The 16,775-nt window shown below is 36.1% G+C and overlaps 1 protein-coding gene and 1 long non-coding RNA gene across 3 annotated transcripts in view; one reads left to right on the top strand and one right to left on the bottom strand.

The window, feature by feature from the left end:
* Nucleotides 1–889: 889 nt before the first annotated feature.
* On the bottom strand, nt 890–1,357 carry LOC137644221 (uncharacterized). The gene has a single exon (XM_068377222.1). It carries the CDS (start codon nt 1,355–1,357, stop codon nt 890–892), a length of 468 nt encoding a protein of 155 aa, XP_068233323.1.
* Nucleotides 1,358–5,501: 4,144 nt separating this feature from the next.
* Nucleotides 5,502–16,775, top strand: part of LOC137643522 (uncharacterized) — a 258,792-nt gene continuing 247,518 nt past the window's right edge. For both annotated transcript variants that reach the window (XR_011044985.1, XR_011044986.1), the window contains exons 1-2: nt 5,502–5,557; nt 7,330–8,152. This is a non-coding gene — a long non-coding RNA (uncharacterized lncRNA). The remainder of the gene's footprint in view (nt 5,558–7,329; nt 8,153–16,775) is intronic.

Here is a 16,775-nt window from a genome sequence, read left to right as displayed (position 1 = left end):
TTTGGGAGATTTGAGAACAAAGCCCTCAGAAGAATATTGTGAGTTAGATGGCAGGACAGGATTAGAAATGAAACTATAAGAGAGATTACCGGAGAGCAATATGTGAATGAGATCATGGTGAGGGGTAGATTGAGATGGTTTGGGTATGCTCTTCGCACTCCCCAAGAGAGATTAGTTCACCAAACTTTCAACTGGGCTCCAAAAGAGTTGGAAGACACAGGTCTACATGGCTGAGGACTATGAAGTGTAAATACGAGATGATGAATAGAGATGTATCGATCTAAAAGCTCACGATAGAGATGACTGGCGAAATCTAACCGAGGCCCTTTGCGTCAATATGAGTAGGAGGAGATGATGACGATGATGATATAGATGTGTAAGGGAGCTCAGGAAGTTTAGGCCCGCATAGTGGGAGTTGTTGCACTGTAGATGTACGTGGCAAGAATAGGATTGTGGATGTTATGAGAGGAGCCAATGGATACTAAATGCACATGGTAGGAGCTGAAGGTTTTTAGTCATAAATGGTAGGAGCCGAGGGTTAGTGGATACACTTATAGTAGGAGCCGAGGGCTAGTGAATAAACTTAGTAGGAGCCAAGGGTTGGTGGATACACTTAGTAGGAGCCGAAGGTTTTGGGACGCATACTGTAGGAGCTGAGGTATTTTAAACACACATGGTAGGAACCAATGGTTTAGACACATGATATGGTAGAAGTCGAGCTGTAAATGCACATGATAAGATTTGAGGGATTTTAGGCACACAGTAGGAACTGAATTGTAGAACATGGCAAGATTCGAGAGATTTTAGACGTTAGAATCTGAGTGGAGTTGTAGACACAAATGGTAAGAGCTGAGGGACTGTAGACGCACATGGTAAGAGCTGAGAGACCTTAAACGCACATGGTAAGAGATGAGGGACTGTAGACGTACATGGTTAGAGCTGAGAGACAGTAGATGCACATAGTAAGAAATGAGGGACTGTAGACGCACATGGTAAGAGCTGAGAGACTGTAGACGCCCATAGCAAGAGATGAGGAGCTGTAGACACACACATGGTAAGAGCTGAGAGACAGTAGATGCTCACGGTAAGAGATGAGGGACCATAGACACACATGGTAAGAGCTGAGACTGTAGAGGCACATGGGAAGAGCTGGGAGTCCACAGACGCACATGGTAAGAGCTGAGAAACGGTAGACGCACATGGTAAGAGCTGAGAGACCGTAGATGCACACGGTAAGAGCTGAAAAATGGTAGATGCACATGGTAAGAGCTGAGAGACCATAGACGCACATGGTAAGAGCTGAGAGACCGTAGACGCACAGGTAAGAGATGAGGGACTGTAGACACACATGGCACATGGTAAGAGCTGAGAGACCTTACACGCACATGGTAAAAGATGAGGGACTGTAGACGTACATGGTTAGAGCTGAGAGACAGTAGATGCACATAGTAAGAAATGAGGGACTGTAGACGCACATGGTAAGAGCTGAGAGACTGTAGACGCACATGGTAAGAGCTGAGAGACTGTAGACGCACATAGTAAGAGATGAGGAGCTGTAGACACACACATGGTAAGAGATGAGAGACAGTAGATGCTCACGGTAAGAGATGAGGGACCATAGACACACATGGTAAGAGCTGAGACTGTAGAGGCACATGGGAAGAGCTGGGAGACCACAGACGCACATGGTAAGAGCTGAGAAACGGTAGACGCACATGGTAAGAGCTGAGAGACTGTAGACGCACATAGTAAGAGATGAGGAGCTGTAGACACACACATGGTAAGAGCTGAGAGACAGTAGATGCTCACGGTAAGAGATGAGGGACCATAGACACACATGGTAAGAGCTGAGACTGTAGAGGCACATGGGAAGAGCTGGGAGACCACAGACGCACATGGTAAGAGCTGAGAAACGGTAGACGCACATGGTAAGAGCTGAGAGACTGTAGACGCACATAGTAAGAGATGAGGAGCTGTAGACACACACATGGTAAGAGATGAGAGACAGTAGATGCTCACGGTAAGAGATGAGGGACCATAGACACACATGGTAAGAGCTAAGAGACTGTAGAGGCACATGGGAAGAGCTGGGAGACCACAGACGCACATGGTAAGAGCTGAGAAACGGTAGACGCACATGGTAAGAGCTGAGAGACCATAGACGCACATGGTAAGAGCTGAGAGATTGTAGACGCACAGGTAAGAGAGACACGGTAAGAGACGAGGGACTGCAGACGCACATGGCACATGGTAAGAGCTGAAAGACTAGAGGCACATGGTAAGAGCTGAAAGACTAGAGGCACATGGTAAGAGCTGAGAGACTATAGACGCACATGGTAAAAGCTGAGACGGTAGACGCATACGGTAAGAGCTGAGGGACCGTAGACGCATATTGATAGAAATGAGAGACCGTAGACGCACATGGTAAGAGCAGAGGGACTATAGACGTACATGTTAAGAGCCGAGAGACTGTAGACGCATATGACAAGGGGCTAGGGCTTCTAGACGCTCATTGTGTGAGGCAGAAAGACCTTTGGGTGGAGCGCGCTTGAGACCTTCCTGCTTTCATGGCTACGTTGTCATGATTTATTCTCACCTACACCTTAATTCATTCTTCGTAAAACTTTCACTTTCGAAGAATGTTGCTATTTTCGTTGATTCTTTCTTCGTCACGTTTTGTGGTAGAGGAGTTTTGTTATTTTATCACGTTCTTAACATAATTATCAGTCTTCATACCATTTCCGCTTCCATTTAATGTTTTTTTTTTCCTTTGCCAATTCCCTTTTCAGTAGATGATCATTTTGCAATGGTTGTTAAAATTGTTATTGTTACTATTGTTACCATTGTCGCTTTTTGTTATCATTAGTAGTATCATCATCATTATTACAATCACTGTATTATCATTGCACTTTTTGATTAAGTTTGACAAAACATTATGGGTTCGTTTCTTGGGAATTGTTTTTTTTTTCTCACGGTATTAAATAGTTTATCATATTTCTCAAACCGAAAACTTAACCATCCTATATTTAATATCCTAAAAACTATGGTCTTCAGAACTCGAGAATTACCTTTATTACATTTTATAACAATTCTAGCATACAAAGATAGGTATGTTATGACAATCTCAAAAAAAAAAAAAAATAGTAGTCCTATGCTGCTACAATAATATTCAAATGAAATTGCTCTGTGCAATGTTCGTTCGTCAGATCATGCAATGAGATGTACCGCTCGTGTTTCATACAAACTCATGCAATGTAATGCTATTGGTTTTCATATCTAGTTCTCTCGCACACCGATCACAGTAAAACCTGTTTAAGCTTGCCTTCGTATGTTTTAGTTTGTTTGAATTTTTGTGACATTCTTGCTCGCAACTGTTTGTATATAAGCTCGTTATCTGTTGAATAAACTTCTTTGCATTCACCTCGGATCTTTAATAACACCTAGGAACCACTCGCACAGAGGAAAGGAAGAATTCAAATAGTTGTCCCTTTGAAAGCTTCAAATGATCAACCTCTCCAGAATCGGGTATAATATGCTGACAGTATTTACTTTTTTTTTTATCTTTTATTATGAAAATATAATTACATTTTCTTAACATACATTTTTTTTTTCTTTTATAAAGAAATATTCCTTAACAAATCATATTTTACGTTTTTGTATATACATTATAACATCTATTATATGATAAAATTACATTTTTATCTTATTATTTTTCTAAATATGTTTTCAAGTTAGAAACATACTGATCTGTGAAAATATTTACTAAATTATAAATTTGGGACAAAATGTGAACAAGAATAATGTTATGAGGAAGGTCGAACAATGGATATTAGTAAGAATGGTGTAAAAATGAGATTTGTTGATTTGTATGATTATTTGTTAGTAGATGAGCTAATATATAGAGTCCAAGAGAAGGGAAACAGAGAAAGATAGCAGTGTGTGTACAAAAGATTGAAAAGTAACATTGTGCGTGGAAGCTGGTGTACTATTGTGTGGAGTGATCATTGATCTAAATCTCCTATATGGATATAAGAAACGATAAATAGATAAATGCACCAGAGTTTTTTTTTACCATTGCTCTCTAGTCTTGGGCAGTGTCATAGCCTCTGTATCATGGTCTTCCACTGTCCTGGGGTAGAGTTCTCTTGCTTCAGGATACACTTGAGGGTACATTTTCTTTTCTCGTTGGGCTACTTTCCCTGTTGGAGCCTTTGGTCTTATACAGTAATATCCTGATTTTCCAACTAGGTATTTAGCTTAGCTAATAATAATAATAATAATAATAATAATAATAATAATAATAATAATAATAAGAAGAAGAAGAAAGTTACAAAAAGAGTACAGGATTTGAAAGCACAAAAGTAGTTGGACGATGGGAAATAACGGCTGATAGGAAGTGCACGGGTAGGCCTACGTGTAACATAAGCGTGTACAGGGGTTCAGTGCACTGTTAATGATTCTTGTGTAGGCCTATGAACTGACTAAAGTTGGATAAGTCTATATTGTACAGGGGGTTTATCTACAAAGAATGATGGATTGGGCTATTGTGCTATTTGTTCTATCGTAATTTCACCCGCATCATTACAAAAAATAAATGGGATTATAAACTAGCATAAATTAGTGATCAGTTCATAAAGGCACATTTTTGGCAAAACGTTGTTTTAGCTAAGATAAATGAAATCTGGAAATTGGCTATTCTTTATACTAGGAGCTTACACCGGAGATTTTGAACTACTTAAATACGGGGATTCATGAAAAATAAAAAAAAAAAAGTTGAGCATAGTACAAAGAAGTCTAGACGTAGGCACGATCTTTAATTTTTTTTTTCTTACTCAATTCCCGCTGGATATATTATTCTGATTGTCGTTTTCCACTTCACTATCTAAAAACGAAATACGGAAGACGTAAAAGCAAGTTGGCAAAATGGAATGGGTTCAAGGGCCTCTGAAGCAATGAATGGCATAGGTTAAAGTGTCATGCATGACAAACCCCATGACACTTGGCTGGGAGAGCGCCGGCTGTCGCTATCTGCAACCGACTCATTACGTACGGATGTCACATTCTTTTTTGCCCGCCAAGGTATGCAGAAATTAACTTCTATCCTCGTAACATGGATATCATGGATAGGATAGCTTAAACGGCTGTAGGAACTGAAGAGTTTTGACATTATAAAGCGTTCTGTGGCATCCTAACAAGAATAATGTTGGCACAGAATGCCCTTAATAGTAAAACAACTGGTAACTGGCAACTCCAGCGACACGGGTCACCCCTAGTTCCCACGGGACACACGCTGCACCTTTAACTACCATTAGTTCATAAAGTATAACTACATTTGTAGTTTACAATATTCCTATCTATTTGCAGGCTTCAAAATTGCCCAATTACTGCACTCATTCGCCAATTACACCTCACGTGTTAATAAAATGAATTGTAGCAGGTGGTGACGGATTGCAACTTTCCTTGGCTGGACTTGCATCATCTTGGTGTCTCTCTCACACTCACACGATCGTGCCCAGTGTCAATTGGGTAGCGTAAAGGGTAACGCTGTGGTGCGAAGGTAGATTATTTTTCTTATCTTGCACTTTACTCTATTTTGTGGAAAGTTGAGTGTATGGAGAACTATATTCTAAAATATGATCGATCATATTAATGGCCATGACGGTGAAAAAATAGGGATGCGAAATTCTACTCCAGGAAAGATGATATGCTTTGATTTACTTCTGTTGAAAGTCACATAATTGATTTTATGTATATAATAAGTCATGTGACATGCATATCAATGTGGCAATGTGTAATGAAATCGTGCCGAAAGATAACGAGTTATTCATAACACGTAATGACCTGGAATTTTAATACCTTTTATTGTAAAGCAGACATACGAATTGCAGTAATTATTGCAATAAGGAAAATTATTGCAATGTTTTATGGTCATATTAAAGTGAAGTTGTGAATAGTTTCTGTGATATTTAGAAAAATCAATTTTGGAGTTATGCCTTTAGTCTGTTTTGGGAGATTCTTATCTTATTGATAATTTTAGGCTCATATTCTTTACTTAATTGTCAAATTTACGAACTTAAGACTGTGATTAAAATTAACTGTACAAAACTATTTTTTTTTTTTTTTTGACAATTACGTTCAAACTGACAGTTGTGTTCATATGGTCGCTGAACCGGTTCTAGAAAAAAAAAGTCAGCCTATTAAATATAAAACAGTAAATCTAATCATTTGCGTACATGTGTATTTTGTCAGGATGTGTTCGAGAGAGAGAGAGAGAGAGAGAGAGAGGAGAGAGAGAGAGGAGAGAGAGAGAGAGAGAGAGAGAGAGAGAGAGAGATTGATTGATTCAAAGTGTTCTAGCATCCTGACATCTAGAGAGAGAGAGATTGATTTAAAGTGTTCTGGCATCCTGACATCGAGAGAGAGAGAGAGAGAGAGAGAGAGAGAGAGAGAGAGAGAGAGAGAGAGAGAGAGAGAGAGAGAGAGATTGATTTGAAGTTTTCTGGCATCCTGACATCTGTAGAGAGAGAGAGAGAGAGAGATTTAATTGATTTAAAGTTTTCTGACATCCTGACATCAAGAGAGAGAGAGAGAGAGAGAGAGAGAGAGAGAGAGAGAGAGAGAAAGAATTTGTTTGCTATTCGTAAGCTGAATATTTGATATTTATTTCTTTATTCTATACGAAAAATAACATAAACTTATAATTCATTAGTATTTTTTATAGGTCAACTACATGTTTTGCCTAGTTGTCATTCAAGATCTGTGCCTAGTACGTGCGTGGCATTTTATCATCGTATATTTTTTGTAATATGTCTTAGGTGTTATGCCGGGCCAGTGTTTACAGTATTTGAGAACGGGATTATTTTAACCAGACCTTTAATTATTATTACTACTACTAGCTAAGCTACAACCCTAGTTGGAAAAGCAGGACGCTATAGGCCTTGAGGCTCCAACAGGGAAAATAGTTCAGAGAGGAAAGGAAAAAAAGGAAAATAGAATATTTTAAGACGAGTAACATTAAAATAAATATCTCCTGTATTAACTAGAAAAAAACTTTAACTAAACAAGAGGAAGAGAAATAAGATAGAGTTAGTTAACAAGCTTTGGAAATTGTTAAGTATTATTGTAAACAGCTTGTTTACTGCCTCACAGGCAGTTAGCCTTTCACATTCAAATATTGGTCGTTAACGCTTGAAAAGACTTTTAACTTTGAAACTTGAATGTGCTTATAATAGTATGATGACCAACGCGTGACTCGATTTGCAAACCGTTGCTTATCAAGTCACGGCCACAAACTGTCAGATTCTACTATTCTCAATTTCAAATCTTCAGGGACTAACGAAAAATATATGGGTTTCGAACGATGGAAACTGCTGGAACTCTCAAAATGTGCAGGGTGTTGAGGAAATGTTTGGCGTAATATAAAGGAAATTAAAAAAAGGAGGTGTGTGTGGCGAGATGAAACTCTAAATAAGTTTGTTGGGATGGAGGGAGGCCTGGGTTAGGAAGGAGGTGCTGCCCGCATCAGTGGGACTGGATAGTGGTGAGACGGGTCTTGTCTGTGTCAGACTATCTGACTCTGAGTCTGGGCCCAGACTTTGGTGCGTGTGGAGCAGGCTGCAGGTTAGAGCTGGCTCTACGGCCTACGGGGCAAGTCTGATTTAAGCCTGTGATAGACGGTTCGTTAGAAAAACTTTTTTTTATCTTTCGTTGTTGGAATAAAATACAGGGAAATGTTTGTGTTGGTGGAAATGACTTTGATGCGATTGGAGCAGGCTAGAGTACTCTATAGAGTCTAGAGCAGGCTCTACGGGACAAGTCTGATTTAAGCCTGTGCTCGAAAGTTCGTTGTCGTTTTTCATCTTTCACTGTTGGAATAAATTAAGAGAAGTGTTTGTTTATGTTGAAATACCATCACGTTTAATTCCGAATTTAAAGAAGAAAGCTTTTATATCGTAAAATGCGAGCAGTTTAGAATAAACTTCTACAACTGTATTTTGACAGTGATCAACCCGAGTGGAATAAGACTATCTCATTAAAGAAGGTTCGTTAAGACCGAATAAGTAGAAATAGATTACTATACCTGCTCAACAGTATCAATTTCAAGCATTTGGATGTATAATAGCCTTCAGTCCATCGCCTCAACGTAACTAAGGTAAGTGTAGGCCTAGGCCTATATGTTAGATCAAATCTGTATTTGTTTATTTAATCTCTTATTATTTCAGGCATGCGATATCATAAAAAGTCATATGCCTATTTTATTAAACATATATGTAACAGACTCGGGTGCTTGGGAACCATGTAAAGCAAGAGTAATTTGTATGTAATTGCATATGCAAAGCTATTAATAACCATAACTTGAAATACTTGGTTATTATAAGCTAATTTGCAACGTAGCTTCAATGAGTAAATGCAACTAGGCCTAAGTCATCAGTTGGGAAAGTGGTCCAGTACAAAAAAAAGCCTTAAAAATTAAATTATGCTTATTAAAAGAAACCCTGGGTAGATACAGTGATCATAATAGTAACAGAGATAGAATAGACAGAGATAAAATAGGAAATAAAAGTAAAACTTTTAATAAGGAAATATTCTCACCCAAGGAAGTACGAAGGCCATGGTGTAGACATTGACACTTTTAAAGACTAGAGAACATCTTCCATGCAATTGATCACGTGTGAATAGTCACTGAATAGTCTCGTTAATTACTTAGGTTAGTACTAGGTATGCAGTTAATTTTGATAGTCATGCCCTTTTCATCGTAAGGCACAATATTACACAGTATTCCAGTGGGTTTATTTCAGCTGTAACAGATTTTGGTATGTTCTGTTGAACAAGTTGACATAAGTCCCATTTTATAGTTTATCTCTGACTGATGTACTTTATACTTTTTATACATAGTTTATTTGCTATTCCTTTTCCTCAATGGGTTGCTTTCCACGTTAGAGCCGTTGTGCTTGTATTCTGCTTTTTCAACCAGGGTTGTAGCTTGGCTAATAATATTAATAATAATGGGCCGGGTATTGTCAGGTGGCGAGGAAAAAGGAGAATGCGTCCAATCTACGATACGTTATACCAAGGCCAATAGAATAACTTATTCTATTGGCCTTGCGTTATACCGTAAGGAATAAACGCTAAAGATCGATAATTATAAACAATTCTTCACCCAGGGGGTTAACTATTGCACTGATTGTTCAGGGGTTACTTTCCTCTTAGTAATGGTAGAAAAGAGACTTTGGTAATGGTAAGCAGCTATCCTAGGAGAAGGACACTCCAAAATCAAAGCATTGTTCTTTAGTCTTGGGTAGTGCCATAGCTTCTGTACCATGGTCTTCCACTGTCTTGGGGTAGAGTTCTCGGGCACACCATTCTATGTAATTTCTCTTCCTCTTGTTTTGTAAAAGTTTTTATAGTTTATATATGGAAGATCTAATTGGATGTTGTTACGGTTCTTAAAAATATTTCATTTTTCCTTGTTTCCTTTTTGCACTGAGCTATTTTGCCTGTTGGAACCCCTGGGCTTATAGCATCCTGTTTTTCCAGCTAGGGCTGTAGCTTAGCAAGTAATAGTAATAATAAAAGGGTTATTGCCGTATGCATCAAGTCCACGATAAAAGAAAATCCGGACCCCCGAATGTTTAGGAACATTTACTATTATCCGAAATTAACTTGTTCCAAAACCCATGTTTTAGAATTAATTAGTAGACATAAGCTTATTTGGAATAAAAAGACTAAGATTAGATAAAAAGTTAGATATTCAATTATTTGTGTAGACAGTGAAAAATCTTGAAATATCAAATGACGGTTGCAACTTGCTATACAATGATTTGAATAATTTCATTGTTTCTACATGATTAATTTATCGTTATAGATTATCCTAATATATTATGATTTTTGTTATTTCTTATTTATAATTTGTTACTTCTCTATTTCCTTTCCTCATTGGACTGCTTTCCCAAGCAACGTTGTAGCGTGGCTTGTAATGGACTACCTAAATAACGTGTTAAAAAAACCCCGCATATATAGCTAATCACATATTTTAAATACTGAATAATGTAAACATAAATTAAATGATACTTATGTTTATTTCAAGTAATGTGTTTATTTAGATTTAGAATAGTTAAAAAAAGGACATACCAATCATTGATTAACCAAGAGAAATGAGGTCTTTCCTAATACTTTTATCTGTTACTATTCAGTAGTTAATTTTCAATACGCTTTCTTCCACTATTTTCTATCTCAGAGCTACGTAAATAAGACAATAACTTAAGTTATTCATATCATACACAAGTTAAGAGGGGAAACGGCTTTGTTTAATTCAAAGCGTATCCAAGTAATAGAATAAAAGCTTAGATACTGTAGCTATAAGAATTACGAGATACTTAGATAACAGTAAACATTAATTCTTCCTCCCCCAAGGGGTTAACTACTCTACTGTAAATGTTCGGTGGCCACTTTCCTCTTGGTAAGGGTAGAAGAGACTGTAGCTATGGTAAGCAGCTCTTCTAGGAGGACGCTCCAAAATCAAACCATCGTTCTCTAGTCTTGGGTAGTGCCATAGCCTCTGTACCATGGTCTTCCACTGTCTTGTGATGGAGTTCTCTTGCTTGAGGGTACACCCGGGCACACTATTCTATATTATTCCTATTCCTCTTTCTTTAAAGTTTTGATAGTTTATAAAGGACATGTTGATTTTAATGCTGTTACTGTTCTTGAAATATTTTATTTTCCCTTCTTTCCTTTCCTCACTAGGCTATTTTCCCTGTTGGAGCCCTTGGGCTTATAGCGTCCTGCTTTTCCAACTAGGGTTGAAGCTTAGCCAGTAATAATAATAATAATAATAATAATAGTAATAATAATAATAAATTCTAAAACACATGTGGCATGGAAAAGCAGTCTTTTTAAAATTTCAAAACAATAGAATATATATGAACCAGGCACCACTATTTAACACGCCAGTCTAACTATTGTTATTTTAATTTGTTTATCTTAAAGTGTTGTTAGGCATATTTAATGGGATTTCAAAATAGTATTTTTTGGCAGATGTCATATCCTTTCCATGTAATGGTACTGTATGTAGTCTATACTTTAATGTTTACATATAAAGAAACATCCAGAAGTAGGCCTAGATTCCTTATGTTTGCCACAATTTGCATTGTATTGATATATTTGTTTCTGAATTACGTTCCAACTAATAATTTTTATTTTAAATCCACTAATTTTGGGCAGTTAACGTTTCACTCAACGTACAAACCACTTACGTAACGACTGGATGAAATGTAAAATCACCGAATTGGTTGTTATGAATTGGGACTGTTGAACTGTCAAATTGTTACTTTATTCCATATCCTTAACCTTATTATAGTGAACCCATGCGTCAGAAATGAATATCGAAAATGCAAATGTTGAATTGAGGAAACTAGGATCTCAATATAGACAGTGTATTCACTTTCCTTAGGTCTAATTTCCTGTAACCCGAACGGAAGATTGACTTCGGGCTAGATCGCAGACAATAGCAGTCTAAACATGTATTTCAGTAGTCTTGTGTTATCACTGTTTTACACAATTAGAATGAATACACAGTATGGGTATGTATGAAGCTTTATCATTTATGAATGCTTCTTTTGCACTGATATACATTATCAGTTCCCGTATTTAAAGACTTTCAGACTTTGCAGTTACGGAACTCAAATGTGATTGCAGGGCTCCTCTCTGACTGGAATATCAATATATCGTGTTCTGTTTGTGAGAAACCAAAAATTTAACGAAGCTTCCATGGAGCCTAATATGACAGTGTCTCAAGAATCCAGGCATTTAAAACACAATGTTGTTACCCTCAGTTGGTTTAAAAGATTTCCAACCCTGTTCTGTGACATTGTTTTAGTACTAATATCTTCCATTGGTTTGAGGTTGAATTTACTTGCTTGAGAAATTACAAGGCAGGGGTTTACTTTTATTTTCATTAAAGCTTGGTGTTGCTAGTTACCTGTATAGTTGTTGTTGTTGTTGTTATTATTATTATTATTATTATTATTAGCCAAGCTACAATCCTAGTTGGAAAAGCAAGATGCTATAAGCCCAAGGGGTCCAATAAGAAAAAATAGCCCAGTGAGGAAAGGAAATAAGGAAACGAATAAATGATGAGAATAAATTAACAATATATCATTCTAAAAACAGTAACAACGTCAAAACAGATATGTCCTATATAAAGTACTAACAACGTCGAAAACATGTTTTATATAAACTATAAAAACTCATGTCAGCCTGATCAACATAAAAACATTTGCTGCAACTTTGAACTTTTGAAGTTCCACTGATTCAACTACCCGATTAGGAAGATCATTCCACAACTTGGTAACAGCTGGAATAAAACTCTTAGAATACTGCATAGTATTGAGCCTCATGACGGAGAATGCCTGGCTATTAGAATTAACTGCCTGCCTAGTATTACGAGCAGGATAGAATTGTCCAGGGAGGTCTGAATGTAAAGGATGGTCAGAGTATGGCCGAGATTGGAGGTCTTGATTTTTTTTTTTCGGGACTGTTGAATAGGGTACTCTTATTATGTATTTTTATTCATTGCCATAAAGCCTCCCCCTCCCCCTATGATGCTGTTTGCTGTAAGAAGTTACTGAATCGTTGATCCACAATATGTTTTACTAGGATTACTAATATCTTAAAATTTTAAATTTCCTCGATAAAAAAAGAAAAAAATTTCACCCCAAAGGAATGAATAGCGAATGAGTAGTCTGCATATATATACTGAAAGTTTCAATGATAGATAACTACTAACTTATTATTATTATTATTATTATTATTATTATTATTATTATTATTATTATTATTATTATTATTGGTTAAGCTGTAACCCTAGTTGGGGAGGCAGAATTCTATAAGCCCAAGGGCTCCAACAGGGTAAAATATTTTAGCCTAGTGAGGAAAGGAAATTGGTAAATAGATAAACAAGAAAAGTATATAGTGAACAATTAAAAAAAAATATTAAAAGAACAGTAACAACATTAAAATAGATTTTCATATATAAACTATAAAATGAAACGTGATATAACGAAATTTTCCTTTAAGTCATCAAGACGAATAGGCAGAAACTGGACTAAATTCTAACATATGGAACACAGTTTATATGAATTTGACGTGATATGGTGGCCTATTAGAAACTTCCCTGCCTGGTGATCGCCAGGCTTGGATTCGAGTCTCGCTCAAACTTTTTAGTTTCCTTAGTCTCTGCAACCTCACCAGCCTCGTGAGCTAAATTTAGGGTCTTGGGGTAGCTTATAGGTCTGCCTTTTGAGTCATCAGGAGCCATTACCTGGCTCTCCCTGGTCCTAGCTTGGGTGGAAAAGGGGCTTGGGCGCTGATCATATGTATAGGCTATATGCTCAGTTCAATTTCACTGTCCCTTGCCTCTTGTAGACATTCCAGTCCTTCGTATTTTGTAGAGAAATTTAGAGCATTCATATTTTTCCTCTCGCATAAATATCTTACAGTAGCTAAGGTCATTTAATTAAACAATACCCATTTGCTTTGAGTTATTAAGCTTTTTGTATCTTTGTGTATAAGGACTGGCACTTTAAATTGTATTGAATATATGTAGTGCATTGCTAAGTTAATTTCTCGATCTTGTATAATTATGGAATCATCTTCCTAATCGGAGGAACATCAAAGTTCAAGCTTGCAATGAATGTTTTTTATGTTAAACAGGCTGACTTGAGTATTTTTTATAGTTATTCGTGAAGGATCTATTTTATTGTTGCTACTGTTCTTGAAATGTTATTTTAATTGCTCATTACTTCTCTTGTAGTTTTTTAATTTCCTTGTTTCCTTTCCCCACTTGGCTATTTTTCTGTGTTGGAGCCCCTATTCCTAAGCATCTTGCTTTTCCAGCTAGAGTTGTAGTTTAGCTAGTAATAATAATAATAATAAAGAAGTAATATTGAGACCCACATCGGCATAATTGAATTTTATTACAGAAACCTTTCAAACAGTATCATCATCGATTTCAATATGAATAATATCTTTTATATGATCCTCCACTCTTTTCTCTTCCTCTTTCAAGCCGAATTTCTCGTTATCTCCGCTTACCTTTCATGAGCAGCGCCCTATCGGGAGCCAAAGTCATAAAAAGTCGTATCTTTGCTTGAGCTCCTTTTAAAGCCTAATACTAATAGGCCTATTTGTCATCGCATTACTCGGGTATAAATCACCTGGCCTTATAGGTCTAAGAGGCAGTTTATCCGTTCTCAACATTTAATGTTTTTTGTTTTTTATGTTTTCCATTGGTAATTTTTCAGGCGTGTTCCAGGTATGAATAAAGAGTATAATTAATCGTTAATGTCGATAGAGTTTATGTAGTGTTCATGCATGCATGCTATGAACGATGCGCTGTTCTTGTTTGTGTGAAAGCATGTATGATTAATTGGAAACTGTGTGTTCGTGTATGTTTTAAGCTTTGTGTATACATATGTTTGCGTATAGTATGTCTACAGACATGATTTCCACAGTGGAATTTGGTAATCCTCTTAGAGATGGAACAGTTCAGCGACTGTTTCTTCCCTACCACTATCAAACTTTGGAATTCTCTCTCTCTCTCTCTCTCTCTCTCTCTCTCTCTCTCTCTCTCTCTCTCCTATTAAACTGTTTTCGTCTTTATTTGTGGCATAGGCTTGTGTTGGTTGTCCCTTTGACCTGAGTTGCTTTGAGAGAAAAAAAGATAATTGCATACAATTTCAAAACTTTATTTGCTCATGGATTCACAAGTAGTTGAAGGTACATGAAAATTACGCACACATAATATACCATTTGGTATGAGAATAGTACATATATATATTTTAAAGAAAAAATAATGCAAATTTCTCTTGAATAAATTCCTATTTATCCTTTGCCCCTTTTTGTACGCTTTTAACTTCTAGATATTGGTTTGTTTTACAAGAAGTTGAGTGGGTTAAAATTAATTCAAATTAGCGTTCGGTCGTGGGAGCAACTGATATAAAAAAAAGCCTTGCTTGAACAAATATGGCGCTAGAACAGTATGCTTTTGAAAATGTGTTGAAGTGTAGGCAAGACACTTGTACACACCTTGTTACAGATAGTTTTTGTTGGGTATGATATTGAAAAAAAAACTGGTTGAAAGTTCTTAAGTTACGCAGTTTATCTCTCTCTCTCTCTCTCTCTCTCTCTCTCTCTCTCTCTCTCTCTCTCTCTCTCTCTCTCTATATATATATATATATATATATATATATATATATATATATATATATATATATATATAGGCTATACACACACACACATATATATATATATATATATATATATATATATATATATATATATATATATATATATATATATATATAGAGGCTATACACACACACACACACACACACACACACACATATATATATATATATATATATATATATATATATATATATATATATATATATATATTATACATACATATAAATATATACATTATTACAGATATATATACACATACATACAGTACATATATATATATATATATATATATATATATATATATATATATATATATATATATATAGCCGTTGCTAGTCCACTACAGAACAAAAGACTCAGACATGTCATTCCACACACGTCTGTCTATGGTCTTTCTATGCCAGTCTATATCCATAAAATTTCTTAATTCGTCAATCCATCGTCTTCTCTTCCTTTCCCTGCTTCTTTCGCAATCTTTATGTCCTATTCTGTAATTCTTAATGTCCAACTATTATATGCCATTCTCATTATATGTCCTGTCTATGGCCATTTATTTTTATTACGTGTTATATACTCTACTTTATTTGCTCTTTTTCTGTCTCTTAGTGTCTTTCTCATCATTGTTGTTTTCATTATTCTTTGAGTTTTAACTAGCTTATGTTCTAAGGCTTATAGTAAGGCTCCATGTTTCCGATGCATCAGTTAATATTAGTAGGATCATCTGAATAAATACTTTTATTATTATAGAAAGTGGTATTTTTCTTTTAAAAAACCCTTTTTGTTTACCAAAAGCTCTCCGTCCATTGTTTATCCTTTTAATTTCGGTCTCGTGTCCTGGGGAAACCCTTCCTGTCTGTCCTTGGTCCGTATATACGTTAACAATCCTTTAGAGGTTCGTCCATAACCCTTTATTGTTGTCTCTGCGTTTTCATTGAACATTGTCTTAGTTTTACTCATTCATTTCCAGTCGTACATTTCTGCTTTCTCCATTCAAATATTCTATCATCATTTGCAATTCCTCTCATGATTCACTGAATCGAACTGTGTCATCTGCAAATTTTAAATTGTTAAGGTATTTAATTCTTATATTTTCCTAATCCAAATATTTAGAAACTACTACTTGACACGCAAGGAACAATGGGGGTCTCACTGTCTAACTCCTTTCTCAATCGGAATTTTCCATCTTTATGTAGTTTTGGGATTGCTGTATTTCCTGTATAGATATATTAAAGTATTCTAACATGATTCATATATACATCTATAAGAATTGGTGTACTTCATTCATTATTTAATAACAACTTACTTACAGGGTTGCTTTTCGGGTCCTATACCGCAGGGGGGGAACCCTACTCTCTACAGGACCTTCAGTCATTTTGTCGTATATATTCCAAGGCATTCAGCATTTCACACAGCTTATTGCTCGTTTCTTGTCAAATCCACATTATCGAAGGGCTTAGATAACGTCTTATTCTAGAGTAAAAACAAGAAAGTCATATTCTAGAGTCAAAACAAGAAAATTATATTCT

The sequence above is a fragment of the Palaemon carinicauda genome, chromosome 7 (assembly GCF_036898095.1).
Source record: "Palaemon carinicauda isolate YSFRI2023 chromosome 7, ASM3689809v2, whole genome shotgun sequence".
Taxonomy (NCBI): domain Eukaryota; kingdom Metazoa; phylum Arthropoda; class Malacostraca; order Decapoda; family Palaemonidae; genus Palaemon; species Palaemon carinicauda.
This window is presented reverse-complemented; position numbering and strand designations above follow the sequence as displayed.